The sequence below is a fragment of the Cyprinodon tularosa genome, unplaced genomic scaffold (assembly GCF_016077235.1).
Source record: "Cyprinodon tularosa strain WSP-4 unplaced genomic scaffold, ASM1607723v1 ctg509, whole genome shotgun sequence".
NCBI classification, from domain to species: Eukaryota; Metazoa; Chordata; class Actinopteri; order Cyprinodontiformes; family Cyprinodontidae; genus Cyprinodon; species Cyprinodon tularosa.
Window position 1 is genome coordinate 208,931 of NW_024039240.1, and position 22,992 is coordinate 231,922.

Consider the following 22,992-nt stretch of genomic DNA (forward strand, 5'->3'; position numbering starts at 1 on the left):
AGTTTGTAGATGCCTGTTTACTTCATGTTTATGAAGAAGATGGGAGATTTTAATCTGGATTAAAATTTTAGTCTTTCTTTATCTTTGACTGAAATTGACAACAGAGTGTATTTTTTTAATGATTCATCAAATAAATTTAGAATGCTGCTGATTGTCTTTTATCTAGTTTGGCTTCTCTTGATAGAGTATTTTAAGAGTTATTTTAAAATCTTTTTCTATATCTTCAAGGTTTTTAACAGCCTGGCCTCTGTATCTTTACACATTCGCTTTCAAACCAGCTGAGAGTTGATTTTAGTTTTCTTTTAATTTCGCTTACTCTCTTTCATTGCTAATTTCATCTTTTTATTGCTTTGTCGAATTTTATTGTTCTTATTCTATGTATGTTGTTGATATACGTTATCTTATTAGACTACAGTAAGGGTTTTCTGTGTTTCCTCATTGTTACCTTTTGTCATGGTTTACTTCTAGTTGTATCTAAGGCTACGTTCACACTGCAGCCTGAAGTGACCCAAATCTGATTTTTTTGCCCATATGCGACCTGGATCTGATCTTTTCACGGCTGTCTAAACAACACAGATCCGATTTTTTCCAATGCGACTCAGGCCACTTGGCTATGTGGTCCTGAACCCGATACGAATCTGGTCCTATCAAATGCGACCTCTGTCTGAACGGCCAGGTCGCATTCATCCAAGCTGAACGCCATTAATTCCAGACATAAGTCGCATATATTTGGAAATATGAACGGCAACGCAAAAAAATCGAAATTGAGCATCAAGGCCTGCAGTGTGAAAGTAGCCTAAGTTTCCATTAGTCTTAGGCCCCGTCCACACGAAGACGAACCCTGGCCTAAACGCACACATTTTTCACCAAACCAGCCTCTCATCCACACGAAGCCGGCGTTTCGGGGATCTGTAAACAATCTTTTTTTTATTCAGCCTTCAGAGTGGGAAGATTCTGAAACGCTGTTTTCGCGTTTCCATCTTTACGCTCTAACCGCATTTTTTTTTTTACACGCATGCGTCATAGCGTCGCCTCTAAACACGCATGCGCGACACATCACAACAACAATGGCGCCGTTGCTGCTAATGCTACTCACCCTGCTGTCGGGCTTACAACAGAATCTTCTTCTTCTGGAATATCTCCCGGAAGAACAGAGCAATATCGACGACATAGTTCAGCACCTGAATTTGACTTAACCACGAAAATGGGCCTGCAGGGCAAACATGTATAAATGTTAGTGCGCATGCCCAACATTTCGTCGCTTATTTTTGCTTTGGCACCACAGCGCCACTTACAGGCCTGGCATACATTTTGCAGAGTTTTCATGCATTCGTGTGGACGCTCACATTTATTTTACGTCTCCGTCTTTACGGCAAACGTTTTGGAAAATATCAGCGTTTCGTGTTCGTTTTGACTTCGTGTGGACGGGGCCTTATTTTGATTCTTGTGTTCTAGGTATTTTTTATTGTATTTGAGTTCTTAGATATTTCCTGTTTGCACTCTTGTGTCAGTCTCCTTTTCCTTAGTTCCCTTCTAGCTTCTGTTCACACCTGCTCCCAATCTGCTAATCAGCCTGGTTTTTGTTTCTCTCTCCCATATAATCTCCTCTTGTTCAGTCAGTCTTTGCTGGTTTGTCGTCATTACTTTGTCCCCTTGTGAGCATTTTTGGATTCTTGTGGATTTATGTTTTGGATTTTGCTTTTGTTGAACTTTTGTTTAATTAAACATTCAAGTAACCACCTCAAGCTTTGTCTGCATTTGGGTCCTGTCTAACAACCACCTCCTTTGTGACACCTTTGATGTACAGCACTTTGCTTCACTTTGTCTGTCGTTAAAGGGCTTTATACATGAAATGGGTGATGATGGCGCTTGTTGCCATCCTCTCATATCCACATTTCTTCTAAACCCTGATCATTCATTCCCACACGTAGCCCCGCCCCTCAGGGTCTATTTAAACCAACCATTTTAGTCTCTTTTGCAAAAAGTGTCTTTGTACGAAGCCATGCTTTTAAATCAGGGTGATTTACAGTTTAACAGTAATCTCATCTTACTCAAAAACTAGTCACTCCCTTAAAGACATCAGATCAAACACTGAAGAAACTTTTTTGCATCATGTTTTGTCTCCTATTCTGTTTACATTTGATCCCTGCTGCAGCACTTTATGGGATGGAAACGTTAATTTAATGTCAGAAAAGCTGCACTAAAAGAAATTGTATACAGTACACAAAATGACAAACATTGTCTAAGTCTAAACTAAATGTTATTGGATTACCAACGTTTAAATACAACCTGTTATAGCTCTTTGTGTTGTGTGTTCGTGGATCTGTTTGATGATTAAAAGGCAGCAGCAGCTTAGATGTTTACCATTAGAAACAAACCGTAAACGTTTGGCTACCTGATCTGTAGCGTTCATCCCGGGAGCCTGAGGACCGCCGTCGGTTATAGCGGGAGGACGAGGAAGGGGTGACCGGTGTTCTCCGCTCCTGGCCCATGGAGGGATCCATTCCTGGAAAAGGAGATGTGGGTCAACTCAACACCTTCACTTTATTAACCACTGAGGTGGAAGACAGCAGAGCTGATGTAAAAAAAAAATGTTTTTCAAATTTTTGACAGATGCTGGTGACACAAGATTTGGGTGAAATATAGGGGTGAGTATTGGCAGGGATGTTGCGAGCTGGGGTTAGGGTTAGCAATTATGATATTGCAATGGTGATTACGTTATCACCTTACATTGCGATATTTTTCCTGCTATCAAAATTAAATGTATAGATAAAATGGCAAACCTTTTATATGCTCATCAGATGATATTGATCATTCAGTTATTGTGGGATCCATGTTGTTTGGGTTGTAGTCAGTCCTTATCTTCCACTGACTGCCTAAAACTACAGACATGACGCCCAACAGCTAAAGGGCTCCACAGCCCATTTTCCCTCAGTTTTAGGGAAAAATGTTTTGCTTTAAAAAAAAAATCGATACTAGGAACTAAAAGATCGATATATATCAGGCAGCCAATAATCAGGATATTTTGCCAAAATTATTTTTTTCCTACTGAAATAGTAACAGCCTTTTTACTGATGGAAGAGTTTCATCTGTTGATTCTAAAATGGGATTTGTGGAAAGATTCATAGCACCAGAATTAACTAAAACTCTAATGAATATAGTGGTGAAGATTCTCACCCTGAAATCCTACATCCTCCGTCAGCGCCCCCCTCCGATCCGCCCCGCTACGCTCCAGACCGCCTCCCCAAAGCAAAGCCTACAGGCTCCATTGTTCCTCCCATCTTGCTCCGATCCAATTTCCTCTGAGCTCCAGAAGAGCATGAGCGATATTATTATTAAATTCATAGGAGCAAAACATGTGGAAATGAAGGCTTAATTTAATATGACGCATTAAAAAAATCCCCATCAGCATCAAGTATATGTGCAGTTTCTGTCCAAATATTTTATTTTTGTTGTAGATTTTTGTAACAGGGATAACTTTTTTTTTTTAGCTTTTTTATGAACTTCGTTTCTTCTCTACCTCCAAACTCAGCATCTCTTCATCCATTCCCGCAAAAATAAGTTTCTATTGAATGGATTTGATTAAACTTTTAAGCCTCTCAGTGTAAAATAAATAATTTGATGCAGATGAGAAATCTGCTTCCTGCTATGATGAAGTACCAATAGTTTGCGTCCAATCATTCCATTAAACGCTCTTAGTTTTTGGGAATATATTAGAAAAATATACTCTAATTTTTAGTCACTGATCTGTCATTAATATTTTTTAATTTGACAAATCGGATCTTCTTCTCTTTTTCCTGTTTGGTGTGATTGCAATTGCGGATATTGACCTGATCGGACCAGAGCGGAGCAAAAAATAGCTCTGCTCCGTATTTCGACAGTGGCAGACGGAGAAGACTTATGTGGACAGTGACATGCAGAGGAGTAGCGGAGGATGTGGAACAGCTCTCACTGATTAACATGACAGACAAGTAATCCGCACGACGTACGTGAGCGGGGCGGAGCACTGACAGAGTATGTGGAATCTGGGGGTCAGTTATCCAGGTCATAGTCATTCCAAAAAGGTTAAAAAACAAACCACTGGACTTTCTTTCCCTAGCTTCAAGATGTTTCACTTCCCACCAAAAAAGCTTTGTCAATTAAAAATATTTGGAGAAGTGTTGAGCTCCAGGCTTATAGAGAGGCACAAACAAAAGCCTTGTTATGGCCAACCACCCTGGTGGTTTGAAAGGGGCATGAAGGAAGCCATTTATATTGAGAGAGAAAAACCAACATTAAACAGAGGGGGTGGACTCTATCATGTCAATCGTCATCACTATGCAGGGGACCAAAACATCTTGACTGTTTAACCAGGCCAACATCGACCCTAACGACTCCCCTTTATAGAGGCATGGGCCAGCATCAGGTTTTGTAGGATAACAGCGACCTCAATGACTTCCCATTACCAATGGGTGGACCTGTTTTTCGGTTCAATTTGAATGCTTTCTAAGCCATAACAGGGCTTTTGTTTGGGACACTCTATAAGCCTGGAAATCAACATTACTCCAGACTTTTTTAATTGAGTAAGCTTTCTGGATGGGAAGCAAAACATCTTCAAACATAGAAAACAAAGTCAAATGAATATACAAAGCTAGCTCTTCATAAAGGAGGAAAAAAAGCTTTAAATTCACATTTTGGAACAAATGGGGATTTTAAAAAGAGCAGTAAACTTAGGTCCACACCTCAGTGAACTTTACTTTATAACTAAAACATATCACCCTCACGGGTCATCGATTAATCTGATAAATGCTTCGTTTTATTTTCATATAAACTTCTTGGTCCCTCTTTTGATAAATTATGGAAATTCAAAACCGCTAAAGTAGGAGTGAAAAACAAAAGTCTTTCCTCTGGGTTTTCTCTCTTTAAAGACGTCTCTAGTCTTTCTGGGGGTATTTTTCTATGGACTTTGGCTGACTTTCATTCCCTTTGGGTGGAATAATTCAGCGGTCTTCATCGCTGGTTCTTGTGGCTCACAGTCTTTCAGTCTGTTTTCCAAGACTGCTGATTCAAAACAAATCTAACAACTCAAGAAAGCAAATAAAACTCCCTAAGCCAACTAAAATATGTAAAAAAGCATAAAAGTGAAGCATCCTTTTAACATCCTACCCTTTCTAAACACAATACAAACAGTTGTAAAGGTAATAAAAATCATTTCCCACAATTTCTGCCAAAACCAGACTCCTACCAAGGTTAAATGATAAATGTTAGGTGTTGAAACCTTCGGATCTATGACATGGCAGTCAGACATGCATGAGTCAGCAGAGAGACTATTAATAGTCTCCAGAAACTTGTGAGGAATGCAACAGGTCCAGGAAACAAACTACTTCAAAACTCTGATTGCTTTGGAAACTAATCCAATTATATGAACACTAATGAGCCCGTTGAAAAATCACTGGACTGCTTTATTTTTTTTTACTTTTAGCAGTAAAAGCCTCAAAAGCAATTTACCAGACATCCATAGAAATGAATCCCCTACAGCAACCTATCAATATGTCTGATTAGGACAGCATAACTGCAGCAGACAGCCACCACCACTTCTCCACAGCAGCTGATGATCTGAAACCATCCGTCTGCGCCTCAAACTTCCACCCTCGTCCGTCTTCATTAGAAGCTCTCACAGAGCTGCCGCTGCTGCTCAGGAGAGGAGCTAGACGTTGATTAGCCAAGCGTTTAATGACTACCAGGCAACGGAGGAATAAACGGCAAGTCTGGGAAACTCCTCGCTTTCCTGTTTCCTCTGGGGAGTCTGGATGGATGGATGGATGGATGGATGGATGGATGGATGGATGGATGGATGGATGGATGGATGGATGGATGGATTTCCCCTTCTCCAGAGTCCAAGTAGCAGCCCTTAGTGCTCCTTATCCAGCATGGTCATTAAACAGGCTTCCCCTTCCATCTATTTACGCCTTAAATCAATCTTTCCTGGTAAATTAATATGTCTTGTTTTCTGTGTGATGCCTTCTTGACACTAAAGGCTTACAAACTCAATAGAGCTTTGAAGTATTAAGCGTTTAGCTCTGAACACTGTTTAGTGAAGATAAAAGTCTGCTTCATATGGTTTACATTGCTGACTTCTAGTCTCAGGTTAACCTGACGCCATGCTGCAGGGTTAAAGGTGCTAACCAGCATGTCTGCATGCACCAACCTTGCATAATTTACCAGTGCAATACTCTGGAATACCAGCTGCAAGTAGGAATTTCTACAGTAGCTGTCACACAGGTGACATTCTTTGCATACCGTCACAGCTATTGCTGGGAAATGCAAGCAGGTATTTGACATGCTGCTGTCAATATTATCTAACAAAGAGATAAGTGAGAAAAAACTAACCTGAAGGTCACCTTCTAATGAGGTCATGCTGAACTTTTTAGCATACAGTATAAAAAAAAAAAAAACTGGGAGGAGATTTTATGTAATACAAATATAAAAAAACAGATTATATGAATAATTATATGTCATAAAAACAAACATGCATTAAACAGCTCTGTTGTAAAGAAAACTGCATCAAAATGCAGAATGTGATGGTGTTAGACTGCTAGTTGACAGTAATGGCATGAATGTCTGATAATCCACACAGGATTATTTGTCTCTGGAGATCTTCAGTCCATGAAGTGTCTGTATTGTAACATGATAACATTATAAAACACAACTTTCTGCTCCTGATATCTGATGTCCATTTAAAATATCTTAAAGTTGACAGCTGTAGTCTTTTTTTTCCTGTTCCCCTACCATATTTTTCAGATTATTTTCACACTGGTGCTGTATTCTCACTTCAATTTAGTAAGATTTCAATACATCACACAGATTAACATTCAATTAATCTGTTTCAATCCCACAACTGCCTTTTTCAATGCAGCCACTTAAAGTTTCATTTGTTCAGGGCAATATTTCCAATATTATTTCTGGGTTAGAAGGTAACAAGTTAGAAAGAAAAAATACAAATGATGCAACACAGCTAGATATGTAAGACGATGCTGCTGCAGTTAATATGTTTAATCCTCTTTTTTTAATTCTCCCAAGAAAATAAAAATTAGATAAAACATTAGAAAGATTTGCACAGTTAAGGCTCCTCTGCTGAAAGATAGAGGGAAGGTAATAATTGTGAAAAATGTGTAAAAACAATACGACTCACATCTTTATTTAATATTAGAAAAAAACGTTCCAAGTCTCATCATGGAGGCTGTCTGGACTAATAAATGGTTTTGGGTTTTGTAAGGCTGTCTGGACTAATAAATGGTTTTGGGTTTTGTAAGGCTGTCTGGTTGTGATGCTGCAGTATTCAAGGTTTGTAGATATTCCCAGATCAATGATGATAAGAAAAGCCGACCAACGGCTTGAATGGATCATCATTAGTTCAATGAATGAATAAATAAAGAACAGAATGGAACTCTTCCCCCAGATAAAATCAACCAAATGTTTCAACACTGATAAAAATAAAGTTTAACTTTTAATGTTTAACATCTTTCTCTAATTAGAATAAAAAAAGCAAATGCATTCTAAATTATTATTATTATTTTTTTTTTTTGCAAAAAAGTCCAATTACTAAAAAGAATCCATTGAACTAACATAATATTTTTCTCTCTGTCACTCCTCTAATCCTGGTTAGCTGGATTTCAACTTCTGCTTCAAATTCAGACTAATGTTGAGACGTCTTCATTCTGATCTAACAAGGTGATTTTAAGGGTTCAGAAACAAATATGAAAAAGTCAAAGAAAGACATGATTGTAAATCTCTAATGGAGTAAACATCTTTATTTGTAAAACTGTGAGGAGACGTTTCCATACATTTACAGAAAAAGCGAAGAGAGAAGAAAACATTTTCAATAAGTTTATCCCTACCTCAAATGATATTTGCTTTGCTTGAATTGAAGACATAAACACATATTTGTGCTTTATTTAAAATTCTCCATATGAAGCAGGAAAGAAAATAGATGCATTGATAAGATACATAATACATGCAAAGGTGTCTATACATAGCAACGGGTTACTGACATACACTGTACTGCAGCTATTAGTTGCATACCGTTTTTCGCTCAAAATGTCCCCTCCTCAAACTGAAAAAAACTAAAATAAATCATATTTCCTCCAGCTTGCAGAACTCTGCAGTTGCTCCATCTGACAGCCAGAGTCCAACGTAAAGAGGCTCCGTGAATGTGGTCTGGACTTTATGGAGGAGAGTCATGGTTTTAGAGACGCTGTAGAAGGACAGAACACCTGCGTTCTGATCCACATAAACTCCTAATTTGGAGGACCATGTGCCTGGGATGGACATTCTGATCCTGTTGTGCCTGAACTCACAGCTGTTCTTGAAACAATCAATAGCCCAAGATTGACTATTTTCCCCAAACATACATTGGCTAAATGTCCCAGCTCTGCTGATGCCTTTGTAACAGATGGCCACCATGACTCCCCTGGTGTTTCTCTCCACTTCCAGGTAGCAGCGGTTAGTTAGAGGCTGTTGACTCAGGACCTGCCAGGTGTACGCAAACCTTTCCGGGTGGTTGGGATAGTTCTGTTCTTCACCTACACAGGTGACTTTTCGGTTCTCTTTGTCTAGCATTAGGTTTGGGTTAGCAGTGTCTGGATTGAGGGTGATTTGACATGCATATTGAAGAAATTGAGCTCTAGTTTGTAAAACCTTCCTGGGTGTTTTAATTCTTCCCAGTAAAACATCAGGACTCCTTTCAGGAAGTTTGTTTGTTTTTATAAGATCAGGATTCTCTTGTCTATTGATGGGGAGGAATTCCTCCGTTTCTTTACCCGAATTACCATTTTGTGCAAATGTAACCGTTGGCTCTTCCCTATACAAGTCCAGTGAGACCTGTCTAGAGAGTCTGGAATCACGAAATCTAGGCTTTGAAAAGTCAGCGCTGTTCAGATTGGGACTAACGAGGGTCTGTAAGATTCTGCCTTGAACAAACTCAGCGGTGGTCTGTCCATGCTCTGGTTTGATCTGAGAGGACTTAAACCGGGTCTCCTCTGGTTCTGTTTGAGGTGTGGAGGGAAAACTCGCTCCAGTGATTGCAAGAATAATCTTTTCACATTCTTCATCAAGAACCTTGTGCAGTCTCTTTTTCGCCTCGCTAACAGTGGCAGTAACCCTCTCAAAGTTCCGCTGGCGGCGGAGCCTGATGCTTGGCTGACCTTTAGGTTCACTCAGACGAGACAGTGAAGGATACTTTAACAGGAAATGGGTATGGTCTTCTGTACGGTACAGTTTGTCCAGCTCCACATCCTTCCTGTTCAACTCTTTAACCTCATCCTCCAGCTTGTTCCTAACGTTTCTGAACCGACCCACCTCAGAGTTCTGCCGGGAGAGTATCTTTTCCTTCATATGAGCTAGTTTTTTCTCAGTTGTCTTAATGAAGTCAGTAAAGACCTGGTCGGTGGAGCTCAGTGCAATGCCAGCGGCATTACTTAGTGAATCTTCCTCCTGCTGAAAAGCTTCCACATGTTTCCTCTTCTCCCGGATCATCTGCTGGACTTTTTGTCTAACTGTCTGAAGATCCTTCTGCCTGTCTGCCCTCTCAGCAGCCGTGGAGACTTTGATGTGGCCTTTGTGATCATCCTTGGAGCAGAGGTAGCAGATGCAGCGCTGATCGGTCCGGCAGAACATCTTCATCACTTCTAGATGCTGAGGGCAGATGCTCTCCTCGAGATCGGCAGTTGGTTCCACCAACTTGTGCTTCCTTAAAGGTGGCACTTCATTGTGAGGCTGGAGGTGTGTGGCACAGTAGGAAGCCATACACTGGAGGCAGGATTTTATGGCTTTTACCTTCCTGTCAGAGCAGAAATCACACACTACAGCTCCAGGTTCAGCATCACCATTATTATCTGGAGGTCCAGGCTGGACGTCAGGCGGATCTTTCTTCCTTAGCTCTTGAACTACCAGTTCTATCATGCTGTTTTTTACCAGAGTAGGCCTCGACATGAAGATCTCCCTGCATTGCGGGCAGCTGTAAATGCCTGAATTTTCTTCACTGTCTAGGCGCTTGTTGATGCAGGTCAGGCAAAAGCTGTGACCGCAAGGTACAGACACTGGATTGTTGAGCAGATCTAAGCAGAGCGAGCAGCAGAATCTGTCGCGTTCCAGTTGAATCCCCTGTGCCATCTTTTCCTCCGTCAGCAGCAGCTACCAGAAAACTAAGAAGAAATGACTGGAGGTGCTTGGCTTCATCAAAACATATACAGCTGAGAGGAGGGTGGCAATTCAAGCTCCGCTTCATTCCAGAAATGGGCGTGGCTTCAAACAGGAAGGTTGTTCTTAGTTCCTGTAAGTTATGATGATACCAGTTGGGGATTTTACCAGAATAGATGAACGATTGCATGTCATTCATACAGGTCATTGTTGTGTTACATAAGAATTAAGATATGTTGATATGTTATCAGTTTTTAGTAAAAGTTACATAAAAATGGCTGGTATTTACTTGGCAGTGCAATTGTCTAGTGAACTGGTTTAAAATTTTCCAGATATTTTGTAATTTTATGGAACTAATGTATACAAGGATGTAATGCCTAAAAGATGCAGAGTTGGGGGTTATATAAACAAACTACTGCGGCCTTTAACAACCCCTTTGTTTGAATAAAATAAATAATGTGAAAATAATGCAGATAAGTCTGCAGACAACAAAGCCACTTTAACTTTACATAAACAACAAGAGAGAAGTTTTTTTTATAAGAGATGTAGGTCAATGGATTTAGCCCTTTTGTTCAGACTGTGAGCATAGATGGCAAGCCTCTTAATGCGGACTAATAAAACATTTAACTACTAAAAACCTGCATTTAGATGGAAACCAATATATATCCTTGTTGTTGTAAAGCTAATGAATCTTAGGAGATTGCTCCTTCCCACATGCAGGACCAACAGATTGCTGAACTCCTTTGTTCCCCGAGCCATCAAGCAGTACAACTCCTCATCTGGGGGAAGGAGGAGGTGATAGGAAGAGGGACGAGGGTCAGCACCTCCCTCCTTGGACATCTTATGCAAAACATTACGTATTGTCACTCATTTGCAATATTCTTCTCTCTCATTGTGCAATAACACCTGCAACTACTGTGTAGCCTGTTTAATTTTCACTTATTTATATGATCAGTACACTACTATGTAGTCTTCCCTCTACTGTGCAGAGATTTTTATATCAAAGTGAAATATATTCTAGGACATTACAGCTTTTCTTATGCTCATTTGTACTATATACACTCTTTTTATATTGTCTGTCATATTTTTATCTTTAATCGTATTTTGCTTTAAAACATTGTACATTATATAAGCTACTGGAACCAGAATTTCCCTGTAGGAGTAATCCCAAGGGATAAAGTTGAGTCTATGTCTAAGTCTAAATTGTATATTTATGTTATCTGGAAAAAGAATGTTGGAATGCCGAAAGCCACTTGGAATGGTTGCTAAACTGGTGCTAATAGCTTAGCAGCTTTTCGGACATGTAATGGGATAAAGACTGAGAATTAGAGCACAAACTAAGTGGCGCTCACATCATCTAGATCAGGGGTAACCCATTAAAAATCAGCGGGGTCCGAGAAAAGAAAACCATCAACCAGTAAAGGTCCGGAGACATTTTTAATCTGTTACTTTAAACAGAATTTAACTCGAGGTTTTTAACATGAGGTTTTTATGCATCCATGTTATACATTGGATTTTTGAATAAAAAATGTTTTAACAGAATAAAACAATTTTCCATTTTAAAAACTAAACTGTTTTTTTAAGTAGAGAACAACAATCGTTGGAATATAATTCAATACAATTTCCTGATTCATATATTTAATAAAACACCTGAACTGATCATTTGTTGTTGTTTTTTTTTTTTCTCTTTTCTTTTTTCTGGCTTAATGAGAGCAGTGGGCTTTATGCTGCCCTGCAAGGCTTTAAACCTGGGTTTAAATGGCAACAAAGCCATTCTGAAGCACATATCAAATTGGATCGATATTTATCTGGAGAATCCTGCTTCACAGCAGCAGGTTGAGCCAAACATACTCTAAATGTGCAGCGTCATCTTCGAGCACACCATTTCACTTTTCTTTTACCAGTTCACCGCAGTTCTTTCAGCAGTCCACACTTTCTCTGCTCTCTTTTTTTTAATTGTCTTCTCCTTCATTCCCATCACCCAGCTTACCGCAGGTTTGCCTGCTGTGTCTAAAAGAGACTCGCAGCAGCAACCCAGACTGACAGCAGCTCATTGACTAATTTGCATCACCTGTAGCCTGGTGCCGGACGCTCTCGAGGACTTTACCATATTGACAGGAGAAGCGGCGCAAGTGAAGTTCGACACTGTCGTCCAACAACATCCGGTAGTTTATACATGTTTTAAATCAGGTTGTGTCCGAATTAGCCAGCAGGTGGGTCTGGATCTGGACCGCGGTCCGCTGATCCGTGACCTCTGCTCTAGATGAAAGTACATACAATTATGACATATTTTTACTCACAATGAGAAAACCAACCACATCATACTGAACAAGGGCAGAGCAATGACCATCCAGTCAGTTCATTCTATGATGCATCTTAAAATATCGGGGGGGATTTCTTTAAATGTTGGACCTAAATTAGAGGAGGTTTGTAGGAGAGGTCTTATTTTCAAGACTAGAGGAAAGCCTTTGACACCTTTGAGCATGAGGTTCTTATTGGCAGGAGGTCAGATGTCTGATCTGACAGTGAATCTCACAGCAATGCTTTTCCTTCCATGTAACTGCTGAGTGGGTTATTGGAGTTTTATTGTAAAGTCCATATTTATGTTATAGTTCATTTTCAAGCTTAAGAGTGACATCCAAGGCCATTTCTGTGGTTTTAGGCAACAAAAGGGAGCATTCAGTGCCTGTGTAACTATAGGAAATGAGTCCTAACATTAACTGTGAAAACTTATTCCTAAGGAAAAAAGTAGTCACTGAAGCCATTTGTGGTGTTCAAAGACAGGCTCTATGCAAACAGTCTAAGAGTGTGGTTGCTTTTAAATTTTAAGGTCTAATCCTCGTTTTGTGCAAATGATGAGATTCTGTTGATGTTTTTCAACATGAGCTTTAGCTGTAAACATCGGAGCGAAGTAAAGCTAAATGTTGAGGTGGACGGGTTAGAATTAGGCTCTGAGTCCAGAGTTATTTGCTTAGGTAATAAAATAAAGTTAGATTTGAATGGAGGTTTACCTGAATTTGGTCCTCCGCCTTTAGTGTGCATATTATTGAGTTACCAGAGGTTTAACCACTAATGTAACTGTTCTTTATTTGCATGAAGAGGATATTGTTTATATCTTTGCAGGAAAAAAATCCAAGAGGTTTCAGAAGAACTTTATGCTTCAATATTTATGATGCTGTACTTTCTATGTTTCTATGTAAAAAATCTTAATACGCTTAGACATGTATGTTCATTCCTTTTATTGAGGTAACAAGAGATCCAAGTCAAAAGATTTCAAAATACGTTTTGTTCTGCATAGAAATCGATTTTCTGCTTATTTTAAACAAAGACGCACTAAACTTTATTTATTGGAATATAGATTAAAATCTGTCTAAGTACAATTATTTATCACCATCATTTGTATTAAATCACCTTTCGGGAATCTAGGTATCACAGAAGGTTGTTTCAGTTAGTACAACTCAGATCTTTAATAAAACACTCAGGAGATTAAAAAGAAAAATTTTGAGTTTCTTATCAGGAAATTTGAACAAACGAGTTTAATGGCTGAAAAAGAATAACAGATAACCATAGCTATGTAAAGGCTATGTAAACTTGCAGCTAAACTTCCATGGAATTAAGTCTTTTTAAAAGAAACAGGAAATTGTGTTTTTACATGTCTAAAAAAGTCTGAGCGTTTCTGTAATGCAAGGAAGAAAATCACAGGCCTAAGAAGAGACGTGATACTTTTGTACTTCATATCGTAACTTTAGGGAACAAAAGGTCATTAATCCAAATCTGCTTATTATATGCAACATTCATAGGAAATCTTCAACGTCTTTACATTCTGCACGGTAGTTAAGTGATAAAGTGATCTTAATTTATAGCGTCCAAAGGTTTCTGAAAGACTTTAGAAACCCCTCAGTCATTTTCACTCTACTCATATTGAAATTTTCACCACAAGAGTAATTGTGCAGCAAAAGTAATTAAAAACATCCTGCTGCAAAAATCTTTTGCTACAATTTTAAGATGTAGAAAAAAGTACCCATAATACTTCAAATAAACCAATTAAATCTGCTTATGAAGCTTTAACACTTCTCATTTAGTTGAGCTAAGATTAGACTAGTTTTTCCCCCTAACTTTCCTTTCTGTGCTAGCCTAAATATGAAAGGCCTGACAGATTAAGCAACTTTCAGCTGCAGAACAGTGGTCAACATACAATGAGGAAGTCTAAGTCCCATTGAAAAGGGAAAGGTGGCATTTGGCATTTTCAAAAACAAGAAAAAGTTGTAAAATGAAAGGGGCAGTTTGGTGCCATAGAGACAACACATGAAAAATCCCCAAAACTTTCCCACTCTTCACACCAAACAGGCATTTCTTGTTTGGTTACCATCTTGTGCTTCGATTACAGTAGTTAAGATTACTCCAATTCCTTTGGTTCTTCCTTCACAGAATAATCCAAGGAATCTGTACCAACTAGTTCTATTCTGAAAAACCTTGACCTGCTTTCCTGTAGGGATGGCATCCCTCATTTGAATAACCTGTTGCTGCAAGTCGAAGCCATTCCAAGATATCCGTTAATTGATCTTAGAGGTGCAATGCAAAAAAAGCTGCTGATACCAAAGATACCTGATGCAAATGGTGGACTACTGTGACGTTACACAAGAAAAATTTGTTCATTGCTGCTACAAAATGCCAAAGTAATTATGCCGTAATCAACCGATGAGATAAGTTACATAAAGCTGAGTCAAACTTTGGTCTTTATGGTTAAATTCTTGATTCCTGGTAGCCATTAGAACCAGTTAACAAGATACATTGATGCATGAACAGCCATGAAAAGCAGCCAAAATAAAGCAGTGATGCCCTGGAAGTGGTACAAATGTTCCCACATTGAGATGGAGGTCTGGCATTGACTGAATTAACTGATTAGTTCTTTTTTTTGTTTTACATCGATTCAATTTGATTTCAGGTGTTATTTTAAAACATGAAGTCTAACTTCCATATTTACGCTGTACATCGGGTTTAACAACCGACATTTATGCAAGATTAACGTTCAGTGACTTTGAAAGTAAGGTAAGAGGGCTGCAGCCCCCCCTGCTGGTCACATCGATAACACATGAGCTACTGTGTCTGTATAAAGTAGATTAAGTAATTAAGTGGTAATACAGTAATATGTTGAGTTTTCCAGGGAAAGTGGAGCTGTGGGTTAAATTCTTTTTATCAATAAAAAGAAGAAGAACTGTATAAAAGTTTCAAATCCTACTTAATCACTTAACCTTTACCTGACCATTAGCCAGGGTTTGTTTATCTTAATGGACATTGCAGCGTTTTTTCTTAATTATAAATTTAGTTCAGCTCTCAGACCTGACTTTTTGAATTAAAAGCCCTATGTTTTCTATATATAGATATATATATATATATATATATATATATATATATATATATATATATATATATATATATATATATATATATATATATATATATATATATATATATATATATATATATATATATAGATATGTTTTTGTTTTTTGTTGTTGTTGTTTTTGCAGACTTTTGATCAAGGCAAAAAGCACATCCTGACATTTTATCAGAAAAGATTTTCCATTGAAGCCCTTTAAATCCTAATGACTGGTTCATTTTAAAAAATGATCTTAATTATTTACTGAGTTCTAATAAAAGGGAGTTATCTAGTCGAAGAGATGATGAAAAATAACCTAAAATAGGCAGATCATGCTGGGATCCTCTAATGGGTGGGGTTGAAACAATACGACAAAAAGCAAACAATATTTATTATTTATAGTTTTATTGATCGAGTTTTATTGTAAAGCTTTTAATCCCAATAAATATCATAATTGAAATCTTCTGTTGTGCTAAAATGTGTTTATGAACTAAAGGAATTCAGGTGTGACATAAAGCAACAGAGAAACCAAGAAGGGGTAATTTTGAATATGCTTTTTCAATATACTCACTTCTCATCAACTCATTTAACAACAGCATTGGTGTCACCAAGCTAGGCTCATATTAGCAACGGGACACAGCAACAAATATTGCCACGGTTACCAAATCATGTGGTGCTCTACTGTGCTTTTGATCACATGTAATTTAGGGGAATAAAGTGACTCATTGGAAGCAACAAGTGGTTAGATACTGGGAGAGATTAAATAAAAAGTCAGTTTTACCTTGTGTTTGAGGGAAATAGGCTCCAATCAGCTTGGATCGCTTCTTTTCATAGCCCTTCTGTGTGATATCACCTATAAGAAACAAAAAAAGAGGATTACATTTCTGGAATCAACTTTAACTAAGCATGCCTGTCAAATAAATAACAAAAAAACCTATAGATTTATTTAACTCTATAGAGAAAAAAAGACAAAAACAAAAAATACAAAAGAACAATTTTTGTCACCAATGAAAGTAATAAAGAAAAGGAAACAGGCTCAACGCTCAAACAGTTCTGACTTAGGGTTATCTAGGTATGCTGAGTCAATGTTTTCCTTCAACATGAAACAGATGGTGCTGCTTGTTTGCAGAAGAAGGCATATACAACTGGGACCTGCATTATTACAGGTGCATTTAATTCACCTTCAACAGAACATCACAAAACCTGCTGACCCAGTCATAAATCAGCACATTTCCAAACAGAACAAAGATCCTCTGGCTCCAATATCACAGATTATTGCAAATATGCATAAAAATCTCATGGAATTAAGAGGCAGCAGGGGGTTGACACAATTTCTAGAGTTTTAGAAAAAACAGAAAACATTTTCTAAAAAAATAAGCAGCAAGTAATGAAAACCAACAGTTTCTTCACAGCAGTGAGAAACAATAAGAGGATAATAAGGAAGTAAAAACCCAGTAAGTGAAGTGCTGATGAAGGTTCTCAGTCATCCAGGTCAAAGTCATTCCGTAAAAATTCAAAAAATATCCACTGGACTTGGTTTTCAAGATTTGAAGACGTTTCGCCACCTCTCCAGGAAGCTTTCTCAATTGAAATGTCTGGATCCGCAGTGATCCAGACATTTCAAATCTTGAAAACCAAGTCCAGTGGATATTTTTTGAATTTTTACGGAACCCAGTAAGTGAAGCATGCTGGGAAAAAAGACAAAGAGCTCCTGATATGTTTTTAATACTCAACTTGAACATATTTTATTAAGATTATAACATTAAACTCTCTGGTTGCTGTTTGTGAAAAAAAAGTTTTATTTTAAAGATAAATCTCCAGAATATTGTTCTGATTTACAAGAAAAAAAAAATTGCATCTCCACAATAAATCTTGGTGGATCTGCAAAAACCTCAACCTACAGGAAGGGAAATAAATCACTTTCTGCTTTGCTGCAAGAAAAAACATCTCTACTAATGAAAAACACAAACAGATCAACAGCTCAGTTATTCAGATAGCTCCCAATGTGTAGTTTAGACCAGACAAAAAGTAAAGTAATGGTTCAAATAAAGACAGCTTTGCTCTACAGCGTTATCTGAACATAAACTAGGGCACACTGCTTCAGTTTATCAAGGTTAGCACAAATACATGTCTTGACTGCTGTCTGCAAGACCCCCTACCCACATCATTTAACACTAAACCGGCGGCAGATCTGTCCAACATGGAAAATAAGCCGTTTGCTCGGCTGACCTGACAAATCCTTCTCAAACGCACAGACACATGACTAACTGGCTTCGGTCAAGAATCCCACGTCATTTGTGACGACGCCAGAACCACGGGGTGTGACTCGGGGGCGTGAAGGCGGCACACGTGGCGGTAATTAGCATCTCCGATAGGGAATCTAAGCCCTGCAGAGATGAGGAGGGAACGGGTGAACGCTTTGAGCGGAGAAAGCGAGATGCAGAGGGAGGTAAAGGCATGGAGGTCTGACCTTCTCTGGTTCCTAACGTCTTCTTGAGGTGATTCTAATGTCTGGGAACAAGCTTCAGCTTAACCTTTGTTCACTTTATCAAAGTACATAAACACACTGCACATCATTTGCAGAGAAAATGTATCCTTTAGAACAATCACAGTGCTTTGTGTTCCACTACATAACCCTCTCTTCATAATTAGCATTTCAGGCTATATAAAGTTTATTTTTGGAGATTTGAATCAACAATCTGTTGGTTTTATCATACCATGCAAAACATTACATACATATCTTCTGTTTTTGAAGAAATTAGAGACTATATAATTCATTTAGTTGATGATACAAACATAATTTGAAGTTTTTGCCATCTGTGTTGTATCTAAATTAAAAGTCCGGTCAGAAAGGAATAATCTATGGATTATTATCTATACCTAATACTAATATGTTTGCAGTGATTTTATTAATTTAGCGTTAATCGGTAAAAAACTAACATTTTTCATCATGATCACTAAATCCGGGAATGGCAATTTTTTCCCAAATATAGTAACGCCTCACTCCTGACATCTTCCGGCAGTGACGTCACGGTGCAGTAAGGCGGGCGCCATTCTCCAAGCTAAATCAATGGGAACAACTAGACACATCTGCAAACAACAACCATTACTTAAGATTTCCAGAGGACTTCATCATTGATATTCACAAGAGCTATAGTTAAACTGACAATTGGATGTTGTCATAAAGGGGTCTTCAATGTTTTCCAGGCTAAGGACCCCAAACTGACGGTGAGATGGAGCGAGGACCCCCTAATTATATATATTGTATGAAATTGTGTTATACCAAACTGGTCTTATAGTCACTCTATTTCAGATGGAGTCATGCAATGAAAGTAATTTTGCATTTTTGGCATTATTAAAGTATTTCTGATTCCTGGTTGATGGGACAGGTGTTGTGAATGAAACGGTGCCCAGCTTGAAAGAGCTCCTGTGTGTCACTGAATGTGTGCATTGATGACTGAGAGACATCTTCTGCTTCCATTTATCTGTTTACTACAGTGTGTTGAATTCAAGTAATGTTTATTTAAAGACATTTCAATTAGTGGAAAAAATTGCAGAGGGGAATATATAACAAAAAAAAGTCTACAACCAAAACTTTTGCAACCCCCATGCAGTACCTGCGTGGACCCCATAGGGGTCGGGGATCCCCATTGAAGACCTTCATTGTCTTTCATCGGTAAAAGTGGGAAAAAAAATGTTATTTCACCTTTCCAATTTATGATCCACTAAAGGTTCGTTGTTGGATTGCCAACTTGAACAGGGAGAATTTGCCATCGAACATCTGGCCAGAGAAAAAAAATCCGTTACTCTCTGCTCTGCATAGTGCACTGCTCATCCCCATCATGGGTAATAGCCCATTGTGACAAACGCCAGATACAGCACTGGGACTTGCTCAACAGCCGATACCACACAGTGACATCACAAACCGGTAGGTGGCAGTAGTACTCTTTAACCAACATGGAGGTCTCCAGTAAAGCACATTCTAATGAAATTACTCTTAATTTAAAAAAAAAAACACTTATTTATTGAAAAGTATGTGATAATTTCTATACTTAAAGAACTTTCAGAAGTTTGTATTCTGAATGTGACTTTTCCTTAAATGCATTTTGTTTTAGGTGTGAATAATCAAAGTTAAACTGTGGTGGAGTCATATGAAAAGAGGGAATTTAACAGGGGCGTTATTCCAAGTTTGATAAGGAAAGAGAACTGAGTCTTAGGATTTTTATCAGCCAGCATTGCAGAATAAAGCAAGACGATGCAGAAAAAATCCTGCAGCCAGTTTCTGCATCTGTTTGACAGGCTGGCAAAGGAGTTTAGCATCTAGAGTATTTAAATATTAATGCTTTGCTCTTGGATAATCACACTAAGCTCACATGCTGATGCTCAGATATGAGACTTTACTTCTCAACTAAATAACCTTCCTGTTGTGGAAGAATGTTAGTGTCGGTGGCTGGTTTCTGTTGAAATGTTCAGCTGAGATTTTATGACCATATACAGAGTCAGAGAAGCAGCCATGAGAGACGACAGTCAACAATCTGGGATATTAAAGAGGAATGGATGGAAAGGTGGGCAGAATGAAGAAAAGAGTTTCAGCAGAAAAAGGATGAGTTTTATCTATTCAGTTCCTAAAAAGGAAAGTTTATTTTGATGTTTTTATGCTGCAAAACTGGATAAGGATGAGGGAAGTTAAAGGAAATATCCTGTCTGATTAAAGATGTCTCTGATTGGTCGGAGCTGATCTTTGTTTATCCATCAATAACACAACTGACAATTGAATTAACTGCAAACTGATTAAATTAGTCAAGGAAATTATTATTTTTTTGTTTATAGAAACAAACTTGATTTTAAGAGGGTGTTCCTCAAGGCTGTATCCTCAGACAAATTGTATTTGTGTATGTCATACGCAGCTTCAGGTGACATGATCTAAGAACCATCAGAGGAGAGGCTCATCTTCTGATGCGTTCACAAACCTGAGCATCAACGATGCACAGGCTGCAGTTTCTTGTTAAATATTCCACCTTCTTGAAGTTATAACCTGCGCATTCTTCATGTGTATCGATTGCTAGCGATGTTTTAAAGTACTAGTCTAAGAATACTCCGACATTTGTTTGTATCGTTTTTTTTTTAGCAAAAAGGATGACATTTGCAGAATTTCATTGTTTAAGCTGTTATTTGCTTTCTTATCCCCGATCCTCAGAATATAATCCCAGGTTTTACAACTTTCTGAATTATCAGGATTTCCGATTTATCAGTAATTATGTGTGTAAGACAAAAAGTTTAATCTTTCATTTAACTTTGCTTATTCTGAAGTAAAGTTAGTCTGGTTTTACTTGTTTTGAATAATACATTTTATTATATTTGTTTTATTCCTTTAAACTTCTATGTTGTTTTTATACTATTTTAATTTTACCTGATGTGTGCAGCACTTTGTGGCAGTTGTGGCCGTTTCAAAGAGCTTTATAAATAAAGTTAAGCTGAGTTTAGGGCTGAAACAATTCATCTTTATTAATCGATTACTGAAATAATTGTCAACTAATTTAGTGATCGATTAATTGTTAACTGGACTATAGAGACTCTAAAAAATGCCTTTAGCTGACAGAGCAACCTTGAGCAGCAATTATACCAAAATTGTGAAATACTGTGATAAACTGTGCATTTAAGATTTAGAAATAAATTGTTTGTCAGTGTACTCTATCTAGAACTCCTCAAGTGGAAAATTTTAGTTTAAACTGGTTTAATTTAGTAAAATATCTTCTTTATGGACCCTTTGGCTATCTGATTATTAATCAATTAATAAAAAAAAAAAATAATAAACTGATTAATCAATCCTTAGTTGCAGAACTAGTTAAGTTTTTAGATGTCTCTTTGCTTTAACACACTGGAGTTATATCATCAAGTCATTATCTGGGATCTGGAGAAGCTGGCTGCAGACTGTGGAGGTAATACGGTCATTTGTTTCAGAGGATGTAAGCATCTGAGAAGGTGCAGGACCTGCAGAGCTGGAATTAAGAAACCCTGGATTATAAAGTAATCTGGTGTCACCTGTTTAATAGGATCCTGTGCTATTAGGGAAAACTTTTGAAAAGGAGAAAAAAAAAATTATATTGCTCTTAATAATCCACTCGTGCTTTACTCAAAATCTATTTAAAACCCTGCAACATTCAACATTCAACACATTCAACAAGCTAACATTGAGTATTTTGCAATAAACGTTCAGTTTTACTCCAGTAAATGAATCATCAGGTAGTTTCCTTTAATCGCTGCGTCCTAAACCCCCGGGGCTAGCCTTACACTGAGCATCTTTTAGCCGCATCCAGATAAAAACCTTCCCTGAAATAATCTTTTTGTTGGTGAAGCTGAATGTCCTGTGTTGTTTCCGTATGAGGATTCACAGACAGCTGATTTATCACCAACCACCAAGGATCACAGACAAACACACAGCAGCTTCATAAATCTTCTGTAAAAACTGTGCAGTGTCACTGCTCCTTCAACTGACGTCTTATTACCGTCGTCTTTATCGCTCATGGATTTCAGTCCGAAGCTAAAAATTACAGCCTTTTTCCAAGAACTTCAGGGCTGATTCATCTGTGGATGAAGTCATCTAATCAACCTGATTTCCAATAAATCTTCTATCCTACAGAGAGGAAGGAATTACTGCAATAATTTCATTTCGTTGAGTTAATACGGTGTGGCATTTTTAGATGGGTTACAGTTTCTGTAATAAAAAAAAAAAACTGCATTTCAGAAATTTTTACTTTATATGTTGGTTTGCAGAACAAACCACAAATGATCTGAAATATTAGAAGCAATAAAGAAGGAATAAAACTTGGAATACGAGCACTTTTCAGTACATTTTCCTGTTTTATTGTTCAAAGTGATCGTAGCTATTTATAATGTTGAACAATGTGATCAATAATAAATACTGATGGGATAAAATAAGGGAGTTTGTCTGCATAAAAAAGCCTAATTTAAGCCCAGCAGGAGGGAGGAGGAAACACCCCAGGACTCCCTGAGGACGGAGGGAAAGGAAAACACAAACCCGCCCCAGGATCCAGTGACAGAGCGGTTAGAGGCAGCAGGTGTTTACAGAAACAACAAGCTGAGTCAGCACTGAAACTCACAGTCAGAAGAAAGAGCCTGCTTGTCTCCATACGTGGCAGACGGCTTCACATTTCAGCACTGTCAGTTTAACAGATGACCTCACACTCAAAAACCGTTAAAAACATTTCTGTTATGTTGAATCCTGAGAACAGATTTTTTAAATCTTTTTTTGCCAATTTGAAACATAGCAGTTTTAATTTTTTCTTTCCTCCAATCAGCAGAGGTTTCATAGAAAAAACCATAACACCGGCGTTAAAGGGATTGTTTAGATCAATGGTAATACAGGTTAACACCAAAGCATGCACGACCATTAATAAAGTGGGAGGGGCTTCACT

General features: G+C 38.0%; 2 protein-coding genes across 10 annotated transcripts in view; both read right to left on the reverse strand.

The window, feature by feature from the left end:
- LOC119795311 (disco-interacting protein 2 homolog C) overlaps window positions 1-22,992 on the reverse strand; it is a 240,853-nt gene that overhangs the window by 100,720 nt on the left and 117,141 nt on the right. For all 9 annotated transcript variants that reach the window (XM_038303242.1, XM_038303239.1, XM_038303241.1 and 6 more), the window contains exons 2-3: window positions 16,338-16,409; window positions 2,396-2,506 (exon numbers count right to left, since the gene is read on the reverse strand). In XM_038303242.1, the coding sequence (XP_038159170.1) occupies window positions 2,396-2,506; window positions 16,338-16,409 (183 nt within the window). The remainder of the gene's footprint in view (window positions 1-2,395; window positions 2,507-16,337; window positions 16,410-22,992) is intronic.
- LOC119795313 (tripartite motif-containing protein 16-like) lies at window positions 8,001-10,213 on the reverse strand. The gene has a single exon (XM_038303243.1). It carries the CDS (start codon window positions 10,147-10,149, stop codon window positions 8,113-8,115), a length of 2,037 nt encoding a protein of 678 aa, XP_038159171.1. The 5' UTR covers window positions 10,150-10,213; the 3' UTR covers window positions 8,001-8,112.